The 23,969-nt window shown below is 38.5% G+C and overlaps 2 protein-coding genes across 2 annotated transcripts; one reads left to right on the top strand and one right to left on the bottom strand.

Moving 5' to 3' along the window:
- Nucleotides 1–286: 286 nt before the first annotated feature.
- On the bottom strand, nt 287–7,719 carry LOC120411024 (RUN and SH3 domain-containing protein 1-like). Its single transcript, XM_039563078.1, has 2 exons — nt 7,263–7,719; nt 287–862 (listed from the first exon to the last, which is right to left on the bottom strand). Exons 1-2 carry the CDS (start codon nt 7,537–7,539, stop codon nt 840–842), a joined length of 300 nt encoding a protein of 99 aa, XP_039419012.1. The 5' UTR covers nt 7,540–7,719; the 3' UTR covers nt 287–839.
- On the top strand, nt 7,446–23,722 carry CHORDC1 (cysteine and histidine rich domain containing 1). Its single transcript, XM_039563068.1, has 11 exons — nt 7,446–7,601; nt 10,972–11,021; nt 13,057–13,113; nt 13,596–13,756; nt 14,316–14,416; nt 15,343–15,401; nt 16,415–16,485; nt 16,762–16,867; nt 17,867–17,986; nt 18,620–18,682; nt 19,210–23,722. Exons 1-11 carry the CDS (start codon nt 7,538–7,540, stop codon nt 19,351–19,353), a joined length of 996 nt encoding a protein of 331 aa, XP_039419002.1. The 5' UTR covers nt 7,446–7,537; the 3' UTR covers nt 19,354–23,722.
- The last annotated feature ends 247 nt before the right edge of the window (nt 23,723–23,969 follow it).

Here is a 23,969-nt window from a genome sequence, read left to right as displayed (position 1 = left end):
GAAGTTTCTTGCAGTGATGAAGAGTGTCTCTGTTGAAACAGGAATGGCTATGTGCACAAAGAGTATCACAAGTAACGCAGTTCTGTGCCCGCAGCACGAGCTCTGGCGTGCCCCAGGTCAGAGAGAATCCAGCGGTGTTACTTCTGTGCGCCGCAGAAGCGACCTCGGCATCAGGAGGGGCGCTGCTGGGCGCGCTCGCCGCCTTCTTGGCAGAGGAGACACGGCAGGAGCCGGCGGTATCGGCTCACGTTTGCTCGGAGATAAAGGAAGAGAGAGGGGCTTCTGGTAAGGCTTCCAACAGGTTTATTGTCAGAAGTCTAGCAACCAGAACATGGCAATGATCATAATCACACCGGGAGGCTTTTGCCCTCAGTTTTATAGGGGGTTTGAAAACCGCGGGGAGAGGGAAGGCAACCAATGAGTTACAAGCCAGGAGGAGAATACAATTCAACAAGAACCAATGGAGGAAACCAGGAGGTGGGAGAAACAACAAAGAACCAGTGAACAACCGAGTAAGAGAGAATTTTCCCGAACAGGGGAAGGCAGTTTGGACCCGGGCACAGCCATGGGGGGATGCGGCTTAAGCTTCTGAGCCACCCCTCGACCCACCCTCCAAGTCTGTGTCCCGGGGAAATTCGATCCACGGGAGGGCCCGGGGTTGATTGGCATCTCGCTGCCCCAACCCAGCAGTGGGCTGGGTCATAAGAACAGACAGGTCCATCATAAGTGCATCACAAAACAATAAAACAGAGTAATAAAACTTATCCCTTCGCATCTTCAAGTTGCTACCCTTGATAAGAGTATGACTGGGGTGCTGCATCAGTCCCAGCCGATGGATATCACTCTGCATTTGTGTTTATATCTGTGAAAGAATGACAAGAGTTACTCTGGATGGAAATAATGTGTTATCTGGGCTTCTCATGGTACTGACATCTTCCAGTCTTGTGACACTATGAGGAAAATAAATCTCTTGTCATTTCAGCCCCATAAATGGCTCCCTTTGGCATTAAAAAGTCTGTAAAAACCATAATTACAATTGCAAAAAAAACAGAGACAAAACCCAAGTAACAGATCCTACATGCATTCCCAATGCATGACATCTCAGGCATAAGTGCAGACACTTTTCTACTCAAAGATGCTGCCAAATGAAAAAAATGTCAGTGCTATTTGTTCCTGCTACTAAAAAAAATATGTTTTCTGAACCGCATTTCAAAATCACTTTGTATTGAGAATGCCTTCTGGAACACAATCCAGAGCTGTTATAGGAGAATTCTGCTACCACCTTCTGGCTGACAGAAACTCTTAGCACTTATTTAACCAGCATACACCGAGTTCATAATACGTTTGCTGTTTTTCAGTCTGCACTCTTTACATGTTACTGCCCCATCTTCTTTAATACATAAATAGGAATTACACACAAAAACTTAAACTGCCATTTTGCAAACCTTTCTGTTTTGTAATTAGGAAGATTTAAATTTTTCATAATCAAAACGAAACTTCTTGACATAAAACTAAGTGGGCTTTTTCCACGTCTTTTCTCTCCCAAAAAAGTGTTGTGATTCAACCCAATGTATTTCATTATCAATGAACAGAGAAATCCATTGTTAACATCACTACAAAAAATCTCACAAGAAGTGCAGTCTTGTAAATTCTTTTGCATACTTCTCCCATTGCATGTGCAATTAGTCCCACTAACTTCACAGCATCAGAAACAAAGGGGATTGGTATCCTGGACAGCTGCCTTTACTTGAATACACTTGCTTGCAGTGAATTGAATGAAAAAAAGCATAACCAGATCATAGCCTCCTTAGCTGTGCTATGACCTTTTCTACCTTTTCTAAATACAATTTATTCTTAAAACTTCTGTAGCTGCCAAACAAAATCAGGACTTTTTTCTTTTGGTCTTAAGTAGCCAGATGTCAGCTCCAGAAAAGCCTGAAGCTGTTAGATTCAAGTTTCAGAACCGTTATGACAAAGAAATTTACATTGTGTATTTACACATTTAAAATACCCTTATTTTGGAAACAACATCAGATGTGGGGACCTGTCCAAGAGAGCACCTTGAATAAATTTGGTAATACTGAGCAAGTGAGAGTAATCGTGAGGAAAGTGTAGAGGAGCAAAGTAAAGGTCATCATTATTTCCCAGAACTAAGGCGAGGTCACTTCTAATGTAAGCCCTTTCTGCTGCTGAAACTGGTGCTCAGAACTTCAACCAGATTTAGCTGTTAGTCACCTCCAAGAGAAAAGAAGAAAAAAGGACAAAAAGCTGGAGATGGAAGCTCAAACACTCCATGAAAATATCCACCAAGGTAAAGTGAACGTATTACTATACTTTAACTTCTAAATATCTGATCTGTATTTAGAGACTCATAGAACCATTAAGTTGGAGGAGGGACCCTAGAGATCACCTACTTCCAAACCCCCTGCCATGGGGAAGGGATGTCACCCACTAGACCAAGTTGCTCAAAGCCCCATCCAACCTGGACTTGAACACTTCTATTCTCTGAGCAACTTATTCCAGTGCCTCACCACCCTCACAGTAAAGAACTTCTTTCTAACACCCAACCTAAACCTGACCTCTTTCAATTTAAAGCCATTATCTCTTGTCCCATCACTACAAGTCCATGTGGAAAGTCCCTCTCTGGTTCTCTTGTAGTTCCCTTTGTGTACTGGAAGACTGCTCTAAGGTCTCCCTGGAGCCTTCTCTTATCCAAGATGAACAACACCAGCTCTCTCAGTCTGTCTCCAAAAAAGGGGTGCTCCAGCCCTCTGTTCATCTTCATGGCTCTCCTCCAGACTTGCTCCAACATCTTTCTTGTGCTGGGGCCCCCAGAGCTGAATGCAGCAGGTTGGATCTTTTCAGAGGGGAGTAGAGGGACAGAATCCCTGCCCTCACCCTGCTGGTCACACTGCTTTTGGTGCAGCCCAGGACACAGTTGGCTTTCTGGGCTGTGAGAGCACATTGCCAGGTTGTGTTGAGCTTCTCATCCACCAACACTACCAAGTCCTCAGGGCTGCTCTTATTCCATTCTCTGCCCAGCCTGGACTTGTGCTTGGGATTGCCCTGATCCATGTGCAGGACCTTGCACTTGGCCTTGTTGGACTTTACGAGGTTTACACAGGCCCACCTCTCAAGTCTGTTAAGGTCCCTCTGGATGGCATATTTAGTTTCAGTTCTTCTCCCACCAGTATTCCTGTAATCCATCAACTTTGTGTTCAGATTGATTTGGGTCACAGCATTAGTGCACTGTATGTATCTACAAAAATTATCTTAGTATCTTCTTTCAACTAAGGAGTTGAATTTTTAAAATTTCACCATAGCATTTATGTTTAATTAGTCACAGATTGTGTAGTATTTCAATCTTGTTTCAGCTGCAGGAAGGATGAAAAAGGTCATTATAATACATGCATCACTGCAAGTTATGACAAAGCAGCACTCTGGAGAATGGCTGTACAGACTGCATCAAACAGGTTTTACTTTCTGCAGCGAGGTCAGAGGCATAGAAAAATTTAAATGGAAACCATCAACATATTATCCCATATCCTACTGAACTCAGTAACAAAATGTCCAGTCTCCTTAGTAGCACCGGAAAGCAGACTTCTGAAAACTGCCTAAAATACTGTAATGTTTTCTAGATATTGCAGGCACCTAGGTTGCTTAGAAAATTACCTTTGAAAATTCTGCCTTAAATGAATTCCAACAATTGCACAGCAAGCCTGTGCTAAAGTCTGATATCAAAGGAGGTGGTGAGCCTTAATGAAGCATCTACTTAAATTCAGGTCATGCTTTAGCAGCAAGCACTCTGGTGGATTATTAGAAGAGGATGCTGTTTAATCTCTCTTACCTCCTGGGAAAACCTGGCATTTAAAAAAATGACAGAAGGGGGAAAAAAGTGTTCTCTCCCAAAAAGTCAGTTGTTCTGCTTCTCCATGAGATGTGACATTTTAAGATGTTCTGCCCATCAAATCTGAACATATTCAGTTGAACAAGACAGTTTCTTGCAAACTCTGCAGGCTTTTGGCTTTTAGCTTTACAGGGATTTACATTTGTATTTTAAACCTCTGCTAAGCTTCCTAAAGACAGGATTGGTTTATTATTTCACATTTTGATATTTCTAGATCTGAAACAGAGCTACCTGCCTTGATTTTAAATGAGTCCTCAGAATCCGTTTAGATTTCAAGGACTCCTTTGCTGTTCCAAGGAAGTTGAGGGAGCCCAAAATGCCCTTTGCCTCTGATTAGAAGCCAAAATATGCTGGTGTGACAGGTGCTACCAACACAACAGCTCTAGCCTGAAGCTTGAACCTTGAAAACCTTCTCCTCACCATCCTTCAGGTTTATTGAAAACTGATTTAGTTTGGGGCAATCCCATGTTCAGCAGTTCTGCACGAACAATGTCCTGATTTGAAGATGCCAGGATGAAAGACTCCTCACCCAACAAACTGGCAAGCAAATCAGCAGATTCTGCATCTTGAGAAGTGAACTGAAACATCCTGTTTCTTTATAGGTTCCAGTTCTACAGGGAACCCACGCCATTTCCAATGCTTGGAAATATGCCTAAGTCCCATAATCCATGGACAAGATGGAATGACTTTTGACTGGTAAAAATTCAGGGTAGCTTTTTTCAGAGGAAGTCTTTTTACAGAATCTAGCTCTGTGGAAAAAAAAAAAAAGGGTGGGGGAGGTGGGAGATAAATCCCTCTGCTGTCACCCAGAAAACACATTCATCAGGTCAGGACATGTGCATACATACATAAAATCCAGAATGTACATTCTCCTGTGCTATGTCTGTTCAAGGTAGAACACTGCTTCCAAAATTGTTTAATTGTAGAATTTCTAACGTGAGAAAAATAGAGCAGTTGTAATTAAACTAAAAAGTGTACACTCACAAATCTTTAACTATTTCTCAGATAAGATGTCTTAGAACACCTAATACAAGATCCAGTTGTTAAAGACACCATAAAAGTTTGTCTAGCATTCTGGAATCTAACACTCTGGACAACTTCAAAACTGAAAATAAAGGACAAAACACATAAAAATTATCTTTTTCTCATATTATCTTTATCAAAATTATCTTTATCTCATATGAAAGGTTTCTACACAAAATATACAGGAATAAATTAGATTTAAGTCTATCATGCCCACAAGATGAATATCTAAATCTTATTTGAACAAGTTACTTTCTATCTTTACAAAACTGGGTTGAAAGCCTCTCAAGCCTTCCTATCAAGCACAGAAAATGCCTTTTTGAAGCTAGGCAGACTTCTGTGAGATGAGTCTTATGTACTGTAAATTTGTAGTGTTTTGTACAGGCTGAATACATGCGATTTCAAGAGTTGATTACAAACCATTGTTTGCTTCTGTTGTGTTCTGTGAAACAAAAAACCTCATTGTATTTAATGTCACGTACAAAGATGATGGATACAGCTCGTTAACCTTCAGAGATCTGACTGTGTGTGTTAGAATTGACAACAAATTGAGTTTTCATATTAATTTTTATTTAATGTGATATGCTGTAGAGTTTTGAATTATGAAGCAAATACATTCTTTTTTGATTTCTGTCTAGGAGATATAAAGGCATGTCTCCATATCACTGAGACAGCAAACAGGTGTGGAATATACACATGATACTTTTTGGGAACACATGGATTGTATTTTTCTTTTCACAAGTCTTCTCCGAGTGCTAGAACCAAACTCCATTACTAACGTCATAGGAATGCTACTGCTTAATCCAGTAAATACCATGCTGCTTAAACAACTCCTCTTGAATTTTTAAAAAATATTCTTAGAACAGAAGTTGATGCTGCCTCTACAGAAGCATAACTTTTTTTGCATTGTACAAAGCCAACAAAATGTTGATTTCTTCTAAAACGGACGTATGCTTGCACACTATGGATGAAATGCAACCACAGTCACAGAAATACCACAGAACTTATTTTATGGATATAAATCATATTTTATTCTCATGTGGCACTTTCACTGACAGGGAAACAGGTGAATTTTATGTTTTAAGGACAATTCTTCACCTTATGGTAATGATGTACATACACCTACTTTAAATATGCAACATTTCTGTCAATCTTCTATTTATAAAGTAAGGCATCTTACAAAAAGAAACAACTTAAATGCTTTTATATAGAAAGAGAAGCATTCTTACATCTCCCCTTTCTTTCCAAACTCTTATCACCACTTTTATTTATACATTAAAATGCTTCTGGTGAATAGCAAGAGAGTGAGGGGCTTTTTCTGCTTGAAACTACAAGAGGCCTCAATGGGAACTGCAGAGCAGAGGTAAGCACTCGGCATTTGATGGCTCAAACAAACGTGTATCTTTATGTGAGACACACAGAAAAAGATGCCAGCAGAGCGCATCAGGCATAAACTCCTAAGTTTGCAAAAGTTCGGGGCTACATCAGAAGCAGTCTCCTGATTATCCCTTAAAAGGAGGCACCTTTTATTGTTCATTCTGTGCACGTGTGCTTCAGGATTTATCACATGCTGTACTCCTAGGCAATTCTATTTAAAAGGCTGTGCAAAAGATGTTTAACCCCGAGAAATCAGTTTGTATTTGCGTGCAGAAACGTAGACGTCCCTAATTATGTATTTAGAACAGTATGTAGTGACAAGAGAAGGAATGGCTTCAAACTGAAAGGAAGTTTTAGATTCAGTATTAGGAAAAAATTCTTTATTGTGAGGGTAGTGAGGCACTGGGACAGTGGATGCCCCATCCCTGGAAGTGCTCAGTGTCAGGTTGGATGGGGCTTGGAGTGACCTTGTCTAGTCAAGTGTCCCTGCCTACCGTGGTGGGGCTGGAACTAGGTATCTTGAAGGTCCCTTCCACTGCAAACTATTCTATGATTTTAAATACAACCTCTATAATGCACACTATAGAGGATATGTAAGTTGACCAGCTGTCAGGAGCAGCCAGGCAAACTTTCAGAGAACTAAACATAAAGCAGTATTTCTCATAGTAGGTTTCTGACGCCGGTTTCTGCTTCAGTGCAGACGACACAGCCTTTTGATACGCACACACGAGCACTTATTTCAAATCAAACTCACAGGCATTTAGGAAGTAAGTATTAGTACTTTCTAGTTACTGGGGTTTTTACGTAGCCCTTTTTTTAATTTTTTCTGAAGTGACTTAGAATACCTATATTAAAAGAAAACAAAAACAAAAACAAACAACAACAAAAAAAACAAAACAACCAAAACAAAGCAAAAAAGCGCCAGAAATTCCCCCGCGGCCGAGCATTCACCCACATCCGCAGCACCACTGCAGGCCCAGCCGCCCGGCGGTTCCGCGGCCCCGCAGCAGCGCCTGCGCGGCTCCCCGCCCGCTCTCGCCGTACCCCGAAGCTTCGTGAAGATTCCGGAAGGCTCCGGCCGGCTCTTTCCGCCGCGGGAGCTGCCCCGCCCCCGGTGCTGCTGCTCGGCTTCCTTCCTTCCTTCCTTCCTTCCTTCCTTGCCTCCTTCCTTCCGCCGTGCACCGCGGGGGCTCAGCTCTCCCGGGCGGCGGGGCAGGAGGTGCCGTGGCCATGTCGCTGCTCTGCTACAACCGGGGCTGCGGGCAGCGCTTCGATCCCGAGAGCAACACGGAGGGTGAGAGCGGCGGGCGGGGCCGGGGCGCGGGTGCCTGTGCCGCTGACAGCGCGGGGAGCGGGGGCGGCCTGCGGGGCTCTGCGGGGCGGTGTGAGCCCGTCCCGCCCGGCTGCGCGGCCCTGCGAGGCTGTCACCCAGCCCGCGGGGTGCCCCGGGGACACGCGTGTGGAGCCGGGGCTGGCCCGGCGCTGCTCATCGCTGTCATGTGTGCTAAAGCTTCTTAAGGCCAACGTAGGTTTCTCTGCTGAGGGCCTCTGTGGGTGTTGCATACATCGCAGTTACCAGCGGCTTTTTTTGTTTGGTTTTGTTTTGTTTTGTTTTTATTGTTTGTTGGTTTGGTTTTGTTTTGGTGTTTTGTTTTTTTTTTTTAGTCCAAGTGTGTGGACTTGCAGCAGGTATTTAAATGTGTCTGAAGGGCACTCGTGTGTCTACTTTGCTAAGTGCCTTGAGCGCTTGCAGTGCTTCTCTTGTGTGTGCTGGGTATCCTGGTGAAACATCTTTAAAGCTCTGTCATTTTGGTTTTCACAATCCCGCAGAGGCTGCAGAAGAGTGATCTGAGTTTTCAGAAGGCTTGCCCTCACCTCGTTCATGAAGTAACTCTGTTGGTTAAATTTCTAGAAACTTAATTTTTAGTGACCCCCAGGGTTAGAAGTAGTCTAACATGTTCTAGCCTGTGCATTTTCTGTGATTTAGAACCGTGTCAATAAAATGTGTTTATTTTTCTGAGCTAAGTGCTTTCCAAAGAGGTGGGCAGCATGTTGAGTAGGACTCGCTAACATTAGTAGCAGGAGAAGCAGGCACAGTTGTGGAATGCTTCCATTTAGTGATCTCTTCCACCACAAAGGGCAAAGCAAATAGGGGTATTTATTGTAAAAGAAAAAAAAAATTCTTGTTAAGACTTCATGACCTGTACTCGTTATAAAAGTATCATTTCTTTATGGTTTGTGATCAAGTTGTAGTAAACTAAGTCAGGTTGGCATGGCCATATGCTAACTCTGTGGTGCTTGGGCTAGGGAAAACAATTTTGTATGATGAAATTAGTTTCAGTAAATGACTGAAACATATAGTGGAATCCCTGTGTCCTAGACTAAGCAGTTCTGAAGGTAAATGTAATTATTCACAGATCACTACAGAGAACCAGGTTTTGCATTTGGGTGACCCCTACAAATTTCTACTTTGAGCTTTAATGATAGCAGTAAGGTGATGGCAGTATGTACACAGTAGGATCAGTTTCGCTATGAAATTGACATCAAAAAAGCCCCAAACAAGCAACGACAAAGACCTGAAAAATTGTGGTACTTGTGTCTCCAAAAATTATCTGAGGGTTAGAGAAAATGGCTTTGAAATACTTTGGCTTTCCTGGTGAACGAAAGTTATTAACAGCAGTGGAGAGGTAACTTGTTTTGGGTTGTTTTTTCTCAGTGACAAATGTAGGATAGCAACCAAAGTCTGGAATCTGATCCCATACAAATCAGAAGTAGAATATGCCTTTATCTGCTTGTATCCTAATTTTCCAGTTTCCCCCACTTAGCGTGTGATGGGATCCTTCTTCTTGTCAGACAAGAGCTGTTGGACTCAGTATGAGCGCACACAAGCTGATGTTTTGCTGTCCTCTAGCAGGGAGAATGCTCAGACTGCTCAGTGGACAAATCCCTCTGGCTCTGCTGAGCCATTGCAGAGCTCCTTGTGCTGGTATCTTCCCTCGTGGAGCACGCAGGGCGCTCAGGAGGCAGCAGCCAAGCGGGCTGTCATTCGCTCCATGATGTACCTGCTGCAGAGCAGGCTCCAGGGAGCAAGGAAAAAGGACTGCCCTTGGCCAGATGGACGACCAGACCCTTCTCTGTGTCTGCCTTGTGAGCTGGAGCATAGCCACCGCTGAGTTAATTGATTATGAGATGGTTCTGGTCTCTAAAACAGTTGCAGTTATTAACAGCACCTCTCTACTGATGAATGCTTATGAAGAATTAGAAATATTCATTTAAGTCTTCTGAGTCAGAAATAATCTTTGCTACAAACAGAGTTTATTTTTGCTCTCATGATGCTTCTAATGACATAATTTTATACTTTTGGAAAAAAATAACCTCTACTTATATTTTTATTAATTTAACAGTGAAGTCTTGGTCTCTATGCAAAATTACCATTTTTTTTCTTTTTAATTTTGCTGTGAGGTTTACCAGTATTAGCTTTTCATTCTGAAACTGAAGAAATTGATAGAGGTTTATGTCTATATTTGTAAGTCTTGCTGAAGGACCAATGTCCCAAAATATGTGCCTTTTGAGTTAAGGTGGGAACTGATGTCCCTCAGACTGTATTAGTGTATTAGACTTAGGCACTGAATATAAAATCAAAGCAAGTCGTACAAAACAAGATTTCTCTAAAAATCTACATGTTTATAAAAAAGAAGAAAACAACCATATTTGAGTTGGGTTTTTGCCTATTAAATATCTGTAGGCAGATTGCTAATAAAGTTATTTATCACTTTTTTCTTTTGCTTCCTATTATGTGTTTGTGTCACTTTTAATTTTAAGTGTTTATTTTAAAGGCTAGAAGATAGTGTTTAGAATCAGATCAGTAAAATACTACCCATGCAGTAATGTCAGTGAGATGTTATATAATCAGAGCAATTCTATTATGTGTGAAAGGAATACAAGTAAAAAAGGACCAGCTGTGTAATGTTGATAAACGTCTATGAATATAAAGACTTTAATTAATGGAGGTTGTGTTTCAGTGTAGTGTTTGTACAGAATTAATTAGTGATAAATAGTATTGACATGTAAAAATTATGCATGTGGAAGACTAACCTTTGGGTTCAAGTCCTTAGGTGGCCTAGGATACTACAGATATTGAAAAAAAAAACCAAGCTAATTATGCTTAAAATTGTGAACTCGTTATTTGCATTAAGAGAATTTTTTAACAGAATGCTTCTCAATAGAAAGCTCTGATCAGGTGCAAATAGATGTATTTGAAGCAGTAAACCAGTATTTTCTGTCTGTAAGGTTCAGCCTTAGGGTCACCGTTTTACTTCTGCAAAATTACCAGTAAGGCCTGATTATTGATGGAGGCCAGGGATGGTCCATAGAAAGTTTACTTGCTCCATGTGGAAGTAGTAGTTTGTCTTAGATACCTTCTTTGTAGTTTGTGTTGTGTAATACTTAAGAAGAAAAAAGTCCTGATTATTTATGTTTAATATGTGCACTCACAGAGCTTCTTCTGTGGAGTCTGGATTTTTCTGAGTAATGATGTGCACTCGGGAAGTGGGGCAGCTCATGGCATACATGAATGGCAAATGTGACATTTTTGCTGGGTTTGTAATCATATGAATAAAGATTCTTGGTATGCCTCAATATTAATAATAATTATTGTCTTCTAGATTCATGCACATACCATCCAGGTGTGCCTGTCTTTCATGATGCTCTCAAAGTAAGTATGCAACTGTCCTTTTAAGTATTATCTTTCTGTTTTTTCATATGTGTAAAATAGTGTGCTGCTTTTTCTTTTTAATTCCAGATCTTTCAGTATTCAGAAACTGATGTTTAGCCTATCATGAGCAACCCCATAAAATTAGAAAAGCACAGTTACTCATTCCTGAAGAAGAAATTTAAAACTCTGCTCATATGGTCTAAATGCCATGCAAGTCTAGATGACTTATTTCCTGTTGGTTGGCTGACTTTAGGTCTCTCGGCAGTTTAATTAGGTCCTCTAAATAGGACTGTGGAGCTGTTGAGAGGTTTTCATACTCTTTCAGTTAATTAACCTGCTTGGAATTCAGAGCAGCTGCTTGTGGTCTAATGTGGCCAGGGCACTAATGTGTATGTGACATTTGTCTGCTGTAAAGAACAGTCACGTTCATTTAATCAGCCAAATGAGTATGTTGGTTAAATTGGGACTGGTCACCCATGCCTCTTATGCAGCTGTCCAGGATTCTTGGGCTCCATCTTCAATGATGAATTAAATATACCTGTGACTGGTCTCCAGTGCTTAGGCCAACTGCACAGCCCATGCTTGGTTTTGTGCTAAACTGTTTTATTACTTCAGGATCTCCTGGATGCCTACAAAGTGCTTACAGGGAATCCATTGAGATACAGCTGCCAAAACAGTACTGGAAATCATTCTAATAATTTGATTGTGTGTGGTCAGAAATCTGGTGTCCAAAGATGGAGCCTGGCACTTTCTACTCTATTAGTATAGATGTAGCCTGAGTGACTTCTCTTAGAACACCAAACTGCTGTTTAGCTGAGCTTTGAGGAGGGTGAGTGGTTTTTTTCCTTGATACTAAGGAGCTGCTTCTACTCAAAGTGCATCTCATCCCAGCAATGTGATGTCTTTTGGCCTTGTGAAAGCTTCTGCATTTGTGCTGGGCGGTGTGTTTGCTGTGAGCTGTTGCTTATATTGCAGTACCTGACTCTGGAGTCGGCCATCGTGTGCCACTGGCAAATTTGGACAAATACTCTTAGATCAAATACTGTACAGTTGCTTAGACTATAGCAATTTGTTTTGTACAAAATTATAGTTGTACTCATAGCACAGTACAAAAATCTTCTACATAATTATAAAGAGAGAAATTATACAGTTAGCTCAAAAACTTACATTTACTCCCTCTTTCTCTTATGTATGCACTGTTTATAAACAGGTACTGCTTTCCCCCTTATCCTTCTCCAATCTCTTGGCCTAATTAAAAATTTATCATAATTGCATATGAGCAGTTTTCTTCCTGCTATGAGTTCTAGATAATCTGGGTGGGCAGGGTGAATTTGTCTCCTCAATCGTGGAAATGGTTAATATTTTGAGGGTATTTTAGAACCACCTACCTAAAACCCATTGTGTTGCACCAACTTAAGCTTTCAAAGCTGTGGTGCATTAGTCAAGCTGTTGCCTCTAATAAGATTCTTTGAGATCTAAGATACATTATTCACAGTGGCAAGGCAATTTGCTCTAAAATTAAATTTCTGGTTTATATAGTAAAAAGTGCTCTTGATTGATGTAGTTGGATAGCTGTGCAATGCACATATCCAGCTCTGTTGGTGGGAAATAAGCAATCGGAAGATTTGAGTGGTGCTCAAGAAAAGAAAAAAAAAATCTCTGTCATTTTTGGAAGAGGGCCTGTATGTTGGAGCACAGGTGAGCCTGGTCTCAGGTGTAGTATTTGTTTGTTTTGCTTACATGTTACTTTATGAGACAAAGTAACGTTCCTATTTACTGTTGTACAGAGTTGGCACCTAACTTGTCATGCAAGTATTGCCTCACATTTACTGAACTTTTCTGATTAAGGCAGTACGAGCAAGCTAGAAGAGTTTTGTGGCTTTTAAAAATGCAGATGGTAATAATATCCACAATAAGGAAGAAAACATTTGCTGATCTTGATGTGCCACATCTTTTAAAGGAATATAATTAATATTCTGCTGTTGTCAAATCTGGTAGTCATTGCTGTGTTGTTTTTATTCCAAAATGCTTATAGGGTTGGTCATGTTGTAAGAGGAGAACAACAGACTTTTCTGACTTCTTAAGCATTGTGGTATGTACTCATGATTATTTACAATTTTTATACTTACCAAATGATAGTGATTAATATTAAATGGTATGTATACTTATATATTTTAAATTTGCCTACTTCTGTTGAAACAGTCTTAATTCTTACATGCTCTATTTTTCTTCATATAATGCTGAAGTCGTCTCATTTTCAAGCTTTAATGATTAAAATTATCTAAATAGGTTTTGATAGAACTACTTGCTAATAAAGAAGGAAAGTCAACATTTATTGCTGCTTTGCTTGACTGCAGAAAGTATGCATTTTTCTTTTAACTTACATCCAAGTTAGATTTTCCACTTTAGCAGTAGGATTTCCTTTGCAACCAGTGTTTAGAGTGGGCTAAAGGAGAAGATGGAGTTGAAGAAATGAGTCAAGAAAACTTGTTGCAGTTTCTGTTAATTTTTAATGCACACAAAGTACACTGCATATATCTATATATATCTATGAACATATGCTTTCCACAATAGGGCTGTACAAAGGGTCTCCATAACAGCGAGAAACCTCCTGAGCCTGTTAAACCAGAAGTCAAAACTACCTCTGAACGAAAGGAGCTAGCTGAACTGAAACCCAGATTTCAAGAACACATAATTCAGGCACCAAAACCATTGGAAACAATTAAAAGGCCAAGGTATGGTACATGAAACTGAAGTTTTTCCAAATTTGTAGTCAGTTCGCCAAGTTAAAGCTTGTTTGGTTATTCAATGTTGCACATTTCATACAATGTAGAAGACCTTAGTTTTGGTAGCAGTGATGATGTTTTCTTAAGCTTCAAAATAAGAGAAAAGAATCCTGGTTATGACAAGGAAGTACTGTATCTCTCAGCACTGAGATCCCAAGAAGTAAAAATTTAGGTTTATAACCTCATAGCTTAAAATGCCACTAGTAACTGTGTTTAGTGGTTTAAACTAATAAAAATAATCCTGGGGTGCTTGTATTTAGATTATTTTGTATCTCTGATTTTTTTTTATTTTTGTAGAGTATTTAGGATTTCCAGTTGAAAGCCAAGACTGCCTTCTAAGTTTCTAGTCTCTTTTTTCATAAACAATAAGGATTAGTGTTTACAGATGTAGTTTGTTTGCTGAAGGGAGGTTTGAAAGGAAGAGCTTTGTAGGAAGATTACAAGTTACTACTTTGTCTTCTATAAATTGTTTTTCATGGAATTGACACTAATGCATGGACTTTTTTAGCCCAGATGAGCCAATGACAAATTTGCAGCTGAAAGTGTCAGCTTCCTTGAAACAAGCTCTCGATAAACTGAAATTGTCATCAGAAAACGAAGGGAAAAAAGGTAAGGAAACAGGGAGATTAGGTAGGTGTGTGATTCTAGTTGTCACACAAATAAATGAAATGGTGATCTTGTAATTTCTGAAGTGATAGTTTCATGTAATTATGTTCTTAATCTGGGAATTACCTTCCAGTCCAGGGAATCTCGATTGCAGTTAAAATGTGGTTAACATGGAGACTTAGTTGTCAGGAGCAGTACATTGTCCTTAACATTATTTGAACTGTGTTTTTTCTAAGATTTCCTGGTTAGAATGGATGTAATGGGAGCATCCATTTCTGAATATGTGACTGACAGAGTTACCAAGAAATGAACTTTACTCCCTATTGCTGCAGACACAGTATCATATAAAGCCTTCATAAACTGGTGAAATCCCTCTGAAGACTAGTTGGTTCTCCCTCATCTGTTTTTCCTCTTTTTTCCTCCCACATTTTATTTGGAATTAGGTTCCAGAACTACATTGCTCCTTAAGAAACTTTATAATTTCAACCTACGGTTTGGCTATTTTATGCTCTTTTGTTCTGTTGCCAAACTAATTTAGCTATTCTTTCTCCATGGTACCCAGATTATTTCCTTGTGTGTATTTATAGACAGCAGTTGAAGCCTTTTACATTCTTAGTTCTACAAAACTGAACAAGGTGAACAATTGTTCTCTTCCCTTGTGATTGTAATGATTGTCTTTACCTTTTTTTTATTTACCCCACTTAAAATGTGTAAAGATACAGAGCCTAGAATTTGATGCTTAGGTAATACAGTGTTGAGAATGTTTCTTTGTACCTCTCTGGCAGATTTCAATGCCAGACAGAAAATAGAAGCTTGAAGAGGGAGGTTTTTCTAATCTCCTCCTTGGCTCATTTTTATTCTTAATAAAAGCGAAGTGTTCAGTAGGTTACACAATTCATTTTCTATTTTCTGTAATATTCTGTTTACAGAGGAAGATAGTGATGAAATCAAGATTGGGACGGCATGTAAAAATGCAGGCTGTTCAAAAGTAAGTAGTTCAGTTGTACTCTAAATCCAGCTGCTCAGCTATTAAGTGAGTTTTTAACAGCAGTTTTTGTGTGCTACAAGTAGATTTGGAAAAGGCACAAAGTCCATTGGGTTTAACAAATGCACATTTGATAACATGCTTTAGAATGGACAAATGTGAGTTGTTTGCAGAAACTCTTAAGATTGTTTTTTTTAAACCTGTCATGAACTTCTAATTAGTAAGCTTGTCAAATCCATGCTACTTACATGTTTCAACTTAAAATATTAAATATAAAATTGGTGAGAGGTGGCTTACTGATAACACTTGAGTTGGTCTTGATAATCTGTATATAGATCAGAAGCATCTACTGATCTTATCAGTTCATGCTTCCTGAAGGAAGAATTAAAAAGTCAGTGTTTTAACACTTCCAGCACCAAAATGAGTCATTATATTACATAGTCATTGTAAGTGAAAGTTACACTGACACCCTTGCGTTGTGCAAAATGGGACATTAGGATTTAAATAGCTATTTTACCTGACAGATTTTGCATTACCTATCAAAGCTCTGGTGGGAGGAGAACTTTGGCAGTCTTTGTGTTGGGAAGAACTAATCTGATATTCAGTGGCTAAGTTGTGTAGTGTTTATTTTACTTTCTTTTGAGAATTCATGTGTTTCATGAATGATAAATTTAATTTATTTTCAAGGTAAGTTATTGTTTCCTCTGCTCAGAGTATTTTAAACACGGATATCTCTGAGGATCTAAAGTGACCTTTATAATCACAGATGGTGTCACCATTGATGTGTGCCATTGAACTAACACGAAGTACAGCTTCTTAGCAGTGGCTTTGTTCTGTGAATGAAGGTTGAATGGTTACTTGGAGAAGCTAGGACAAGCCATTAGATCTAGATTATTTACCCAAAAGCTTTGTCGTACTTTGGTCAGTATTTCTGGTTTGTGTTGTGGGTTTTTTTTGTTTTTTCCTTGCTCCAAATCCTGTAACAGTAATATACTTTAAATGCTTTGTCCCACCAGACATACGAAGGACCACACAGCACAGAAGAAGTATGTATATACCATTCTGGTGTACCTATATTCCATGAAGGGTTAGTATTCAGCTAACTTCCATTTTTGTACCTATATTCTGTGAAGGGTTAGTATTTAGTTACCTTCAGGGTTTTTTTGACTAATCTGTTGTGTGTTCATGCTTTCTTTGTAGATATTACCTTGATTTATTCTGTATTCCCTCTTCAGACAAAAATGGCAATGCTTGAAGAGGGTATACAAAAGCAAAAGTAATGTTGCATAAAGGAAAGATCTTAAATGTTCACCGTAAATAGTGTCCTAAACATTGTTTGTTAATTACTTTGCAAACTTTCAAGGATGAAGTATTGGAGCTGTTGTAAAAGAAAAACTTCTGACTTCAATACATTTTTAGCTCAAGAAGGCTGCACAAGAGGAACACACGTATGGACTAAAAAGGATGCAGTAAGTAGCATTAAGATTGCATTCTGTAATTGGCCACTCTCAGTTTTGAATACTGAAATGCAGTTTGTAGCTTGATTGACTTATTACTGTAGCTAAGCTATTACAGATTACTACCTCTGACATAATGTGGAGGATACTGTGCACAGCAGGAAAACTGAGAAATGGAGTGTGAAGTAGTCTGCGGTACAGGTATACTTGATTCTTTAAGAATATTATAGAATATAATAATGGAACAAAACACTTGAAAAACATTATGTGGTGACAGGATGGATACAGGTGAACACAAAGTTCTTGTTATGAGTATATTGTCTGTTGCTGAGGCAAAACGGGTTTGACATTGCAAACATCAGGGATAAAAAGTGTAGTTATTCTAGAGCAATTCACAAATCCTTTACTTCCTTTAAATCTTATAATTGCTGCTTGCTTTGAAGATTTATATTTTTGTTCAAGAATTATTTGCAAGTGCAGAAAGCAGGGATTAAAAAACAGCTGAAGTTGTGAGCCTAAAGCAGGAGACTGTAGAAAAAGAGAGTAAAGAATTTACCCACATTTAAAGAAACTATGTGTATATTAACTGTATGTGTATTGAGATAATGGGCTTCTGTCCAACAAGGGGTTTTTTATTTTAGCTTTATGTTTTTCTTTTGAGGGCTTTTTTCATAGTTTATTTTTTCTGCATCAGAGAACAGAGGGTAACAAATGTTTTTGCAGGAATATGAAGCATTCTTTGAGTCATGACACTGTTTTTCTTCATTCAGTTCCTTTCTATAAACTGTTGGCTAACTGTAGTCTTGGAAAGGAAGTTGATCCACCAAGTAACACTTTTTTTGTTGTAGTTTGTTTAAGGGGCAGATACTGAAATACTTAGTAAGAAGAGTTGCAAGTGGAGTCTCCTGTGAAGATGAAATACAGTCCTTTATTAGTTATGCCATTTGGCTATTAGAAATAGTTTATGCTGTTAATCTTGTACCTTTTTTCTGTACCTTTTTCCTTATATAGGGTAAGAAAGTAGTTCCATGCAGGCATGATTGGCACCAGACTGGAGGAGAAGTGACTATTTCTGTGTATGCTAAAAACTCTGTCCCTGATCTGAGCTACGTAGAAGCTAATAGCACAATGGTGAGGCTCTACCTTAAGATCAGCAACTTGAACTTAGGAAAATCTGCTCAGCTTTATTTACAAGGTGGAGATAGCATAAGACTCTTTTTTGAGTAACTGCTTTTTCTTGGCATTTGCATTTGTTCAAGTATGTATATCTTTTTTTCTCCCTTCTGTTTGGACATCTGCACTTTAATGTGTGGGTTTTTTAAAATCCTCAATACAGTATGCCAAAAAAAAAAAAACAACTTTAATTTGACTTCCATAATTAAAACCCAAGCGTGATGGATTTGCATCACGGTATGTGTGAATAATTATAGATTCATCATTTAATTGTATTTGACTTAATTGAATTTAATACCATTCTTCATTGTGTGCTGTTTCACAGCTACTAATATTACACAGGTGTTAAAATATGCTTCTCTGATTTCTTAATCTAAACTGATAAGCTACCAGTGGCCACTGTTGACTGCAACTCAGTCAGAATCTGTTAAAATAGATACTCACTTCTGTTTCTGAGGGACATTTTCATTACTTTGGTCATTGTAGGATCCTAGCCCTTACATGGTATATTTTGCTTAAACATGCTTGAGGTGTCAAATGTTTTATTAACATGATAAAATTTTCTAATCTTCTGTTGTTTTTCCTGTTAAGATAAATATCCATATTGTATTTGAAGGAGAAAAGGAGTTTCATCGCAGTGTTAAGTTATGGGGAGTAAGTATAAAATTTTTTTTTCTATTAAAAAGAAAAAAAAATCAAACAAAAAATCCCAGAAGGAAAACAGAACATAAGCCTTTAGCTTCCTCTCTTTCAAAATGGTTTGGTTTTCCTCATTACTCTGTTTATTGAAATAATTTCAGTTGCATGACATTGAGTAGTTACATTTAAATCCAAATATAATGCCCCAGGAGATCCAGTGTGACATCATAATGGATGCTGCTTTGCACAGAAGGTGACCTTCCAAGGTCCTTTCTGGTCCCAACACCATGGTAGTGGTGTTGAAGAAAACTCATGCTTATGTATGTTAGCCAATGTATATGTTAGATATGCATAGGCACATATTTATGCCATAAGCATTCCATAGCTTGGGAATGGGAAAGAGCTGACTTCTCAAGATACCAGAGGGATCTTCATCTACATAAACATCTACTGAAATTTAGTGATGGGGTAACTCCCTAACTTGATTCCCAAATATCTGTCAGTCTGTTGAATTGAAGCATGAAATACCTTTTCTGTTGCAGGTGATCGATGTAAAGAGGAGTTACGTGAACATGACTGCTACAAAGATTGAGCTCACTATGAGAAAAGCAGAGCCCCTTCTATGGGCAAGTCTGGAATTACCAGTATCCAACACACAACCAAAACAGGAAGGTTCAGATCAATAACGATTCCAAGAGACAAGTTATTTCCCATGATGAAGTGGTGACTTGCTACTGTAATCAAATATTTAACTTTTGTATAGATTTCTTTTTTTTTTTAATGCTAGATCATCTGTTCCCTTCTAGAAAGAAATTTGACGCACAGTAAATGGGGGTGTAAACTTAAAAGGGTAACAGTTATTTCTGCTCTTGCTCCCATGGGTATGTTTATGCTAGATGCAGTGTCTCCATGGGAATTTGGAGTAAAACAGCTATTGCCCTTTGCTTGCAACCTTCCCTGCCATGCACTGACTATCCCAGTAGATGTGCTCTCTGTTCACAGTGGGTGTCTTTGTTTTTCAGCTGTTCTGTTTAGACTGGATGCATTCAGTAGCCCGTGTTAAATCCAACACTGTTAGGAAGCATACGGTAATGCAGATACAAAAATCAGAGTTTGAACTGATTAGCATGCAATTCCACATCTAGAGTAAAAGGTTACATAAACAGAAATATGAAGTTGTACTCTCATAGACTTCCATGTTCTGAAACGAAGGATTGTTTCAATACCTGTTGGCTATGGAGGGATGAAATAAATGGTATTATTCCAAGGATTTTAGTATTTGCTGACTCCTGCTGTCTTTCATGTATCAAAGCAGATCAGGTTAAAATTTTAAAAATTGGCAAGAAGGGATTTTTTTTTTTTAACTCCTTTACTTTTGCTATTTGAATAGTTAAATAAAAAAGCAAATGGACAGTGAAATGGCTGGATAACTTAGCATTTCAGCTGTGAAGAGTATGTAAACAGCAAACTATTATAAAATTGCCAAAGTATATATTTGACAGCCTTTAGAATGTATATTCTATCCTATTCTACAACACTGAAAATCTCAAGACTCTTCTCAAAGTAGGTGGATATGTGTAGTAGGAGAAGCCAGGACACACTGTAGGTGTCTTGGTAAAATAATTTCCACATAGATGTGTATATCTTTTGACTCTGAGGATGGTAATGTAAGAACTGCATTTATGTACAGGACAAATCTTAGGAGAAACAACATGCTTTAAAATGTCTGTCTCAAATTGTAATTGTACCTTTGAATCAAAATACTTAAAAAAATACTGTATCTCTTGAGGTAATTAGAAATCAAGACCTTAGTTTTGTTTTCAGTTCATCAGTAAAGGTATGTGGCTGAAAGCAGGATAGTTGTAAAGATGAGATTTATTTTTTTTTTTATCCAAGCAGCAACACATGCAGTAATGTTGCTTTTTCTTTCTGCTTGGAATAGTTCCTTAATTTTGGCTTGCAGCTGAAATTAAAATGTTTTCCTATAAAAGTAACACAAAATGCACACTGTTATTAATTGTGCCTAATCCTGTATATGTAAAGAAGAGGTCTTGTGGACTGTGAAAATGATGGATGCTCACCTACTAGCCTTGGCGAACCTGGAATAGTGCCAAGAAAAATACAGGGTGTTGTAAAGGCATTCTGAAGTGAAATACAGATTTCTAAGAATCTTGCTGTTTTCCAATGGGTATAATTTGACTTGAGCTCAGACTTCTGTCTCTAATAGTACTTGAAGTCCTACTTCATGCTTAAAGTAGTAGGAAATACATTACCAAAGAAACCATCCCTGATCACCAAGAAAGTAACACCGGTGTGATACAAATGTAACATGTATGTATATATACACACATACATAAAATTTGTTTTGGTGCTTCTCTGCCTTCTTTTCAAGATCCATTTTCCTCGATCACTTAGTTTGAGCATGGTTGCTTACTCCCTTGGGCCCTTTTTAAAAATTCCAGCTCTAAGATCTGCTGAATAGATTGTATTAACCTCTAATAATGCCTTTTTTTTTTCCTTTTTCTTTTTAATTGAAAATGTCAGGTACTGCAGAATGATAGGGTACAAGTTTATAAAATGTGTGCCTGCCAAGCAGTCCTCTGAAAATTGAACAGATGTTTTCTGATGTGTTCTGAACCAACAAGTGGGGCACTTACTAGTATGACACTGAGAACATCAGTGGATGAAAAATTCTAGATAGCTGTAGCTGCTAGCATGCCATCTGTGTTTGTGTGTGCAGAACTCTGAACTTGGACAGCAAAATTAGTAGTGCTTAAATGCCAGAATAAAGTTCAAGCAAGTTCAAATGTGTCTATCCATATGGATATATAAATATCCTAAATATGTTAAAAATGTGGAAAACATAATTTTCACTTAATTTGCATCCTCACATGCAGTAGGTTTACATAATGTAAAACCCATTTTAAAGAACTACGTGGAAAATGGAATTCCTTGGGAAAACAGAATTTCTGTTTTGAAATGAGTCATATTCTGCCTTAGTACCCTAAACGGAGAGAAATGTGGATGAATGGACCATCTGCTGTGACTCCTGCAGGCTTTGGGATCCTGTAACTACTTGTTACACCCTTCCAAACTACATTCTGCTGGTAGTTGAGTCACCTTGGCCATAAGTGGAGGGAGAAAGCTCCTTTAAACATGGTCCCAAATTCTGGTTTTGCTTTTTATTCATTCCTCCTGCTCTTCTCCTGTTGTTTATACTTTCAGCACAAAACTAAAGATACTTCAGATGTTCTGTTATGACTCTCCTTACCAGTGGCAATAAAACCACATCTAAAACTTATCTTGTTTAAAAAAGCAAGCAAACAAATTAAAGAACCCATAAAACCCCCACCAGCTTTGGTGAGGCAAGAAGGTATTGATTTTACAATAATAGCATAGTTTCTATGGCCTGGGATCCTTTTCAAAATAGAAAGATAAACCTTCACATGGCCTAGACTGCCATAAACTGTCTGTTTAACTGCAGCAATTCTTAGCAGTTTTTTATAACCATATGTCTGCCTCTGTCCTGAAGCTGCAAGATCTGTATCACCAGTGAATTTGTGTGTTTTGAGCAGTTGCTCACAACAGGCTTCAACATACCAAGGAAAATGGTGATCCTGGTATTTCATGCAATGACATCTTGACATGCATGGTGGTAGCAGACACTTTGATGGAATATTGGCTTGGCTGTAACTTTTATTAGTAAGTGTGGAGAGAAGGCGAGGCCAGCTGTAGTGTACTAATCATACTTTCCCAAAAGCAAGATTTGTCAAGTAAGCAAAGTGATTTTTGATCACAGTCTTTCACCTGTCTAATATGACACTAAATTGCAAACCAGTATGAACAGGAGTACTTGGTGTTGAATTTATCCTTTTTTCATGTTTTCAAAAGTTGTGCTGTATTTATCAAATTGATTAGGTTGATACAGTCTAGCTATATTTTTATAAGTGTTTAAGAGCTGTAGTGTGTTTCAGTATGGGTTTATGTGTTACACGTGTAGACAAGCATGTTACACAAGTCAGAACTGACTGTCCAGGTGCATATAAAACTTTACCTTCATAATCCCTTTATAATATGGAAAATTGCATGAGTATACAAGTTTATGACAGGAATCTTAATCTTTTTCCTCGTGTATAAGCCCATTTTCCTACCTAACATAACACATTTTGTACCCCTAACATTACATCCTAGGTAACAAGTGATAGGATGAGAGGAAACGGCCTCAAGTTGTGCCAGGGGAAGTTTAGATTGGATATTAGGAAAAATGCTTTTCATGGAAAGGGTTGTCAGGCATTAGAACAGGCTGCCCAGGGAAGCAGTGCAGTCTGCACATCCTTGGATGTGTTCAAAAAACATGGATATAGCACTTAAGGACATGGTTTAATGAACATATAGTGGTGGTGCTGCCTTGGTGGTTGTGATCTTAGAGGTTTTTCCAGTCTTAACAATTCTGCGATCTTGTATCTGTAACAACATTTCTTGGAGGAATTGGAATTTATGTTAAATGTTAATACACTTAAGCACAGGGCTGTTCAGCTACTCTGACTCTTAGCTCATACATGGCACTGATACAACCTGACAAAAAAATCTTCCATTGGATGGTATTCTGGATCATGTACATTATCAAGTCACCATTTCAGTAGTTTAGGAATTAGTTTTACTAGGAACTTTGCCTTGGAAAAAAAAATCTAGCTATTCTACATAATGATGCATTTTTGGCTTGCATTCTCTAAACATGGCATGAGTATTGATTAAATACTTTACCTGTTAATCATTATTCTTTCAGAATTTGCTACAAATTTTTTTTTTTACCTCTGTCCAGGAAGGAGATCCTTTTTAAAGTAATGAATTATGTGTCTGGAACACTGATTTAGGGCGGTAATAATTTTGCCATGATAAGAGTCTTGAATTGCAGTTGAAGAGGAGATGACTTTTTGCATGGCTGTTTGATTCTGCACATTCGTAAAACTTACATGCAGAAATTAATCTCATGTCTTCATGCTCTAGTTTTTTTCTAAATGTATTCAATAAAATTCTTATTACATGCTGGTTGCATTTGGGGTTGGTTTTTGACTTCTTTTGTTATGGGTGAGAACTTCCCTGTCGGTTTGCAACATGGTTGTTGAAATAAAATGTAAGTGGACATTTTCCACATGTGAGTTTATATAGGAGGGAAACTGCATCGCCAAGGGGTTTTTCCCCATGTGTATGTCCTTTCTTTGCCTGTTGCTTTCTAATGCTACAGCCTAGTCAGGATATGTGAGTTTTGCAGAAATCCGAGTGTGGTTACTGAGATGCGGGC

Source organism: Corvus cornix, chromosome 1 (assembly GCF_000738735.6).
Source record: "Corvus cornix cornix isolate S_Up_H32 chromosome 1, ASM73873v5, whole genome shotgun sequence".
In the NCBI taxonomy this organism is placed as follows: domain Eukaryota; kingdom Metazoa; phylum Chordata; class Aves; order Passeriformes; family Corvidae; genus Corvus; species Corvus cornix.
The sequence above is the reverse complement of the archived record's forward strand: the minus strand, read 5'-3'. Positions and strand labels throughout refer to the sequence as shown.

Bases quoted from the DNA above. Each gene is read 5' to 3' on its own strand.
- CHORDC1 (XM_039563068.1), top strand. From the start codon at position 7,538: ATGTCGCTGCTCTGCTACAACCGGGGCTGCGGGCAGCGCTTCGATCCC. The intron at 13,757-14,315 runs GTATGGTACATG...GGACTTTTTTAG, and splicing joins GAAACAATTAAAAGGCCAAG to CCCAGATGAGCCAATGACAA. The intron at 18,683-19,209 runs GTAAGTATAAAA...TTTCTGTTGCAG, and splicing joins GCAGTGTTAAGTTATGGGGA to GTGATCGATGTAAAGAGGAG.
- LOC120411024 (XM_039563078.1), bottom strand. From the start codon at position 7,539: ATGGCCACGGCACCTCCTGCCCCGCCGCCCGGGAGAGCTGAGCCCCCG. The intron at 863-7,262 runs GTGGGTGAATGC...ATTCTTTCACAG, and splicing joins CCTGCAGTGGTGCTGCGGAT to ATATAAACACAAATGCAGAG.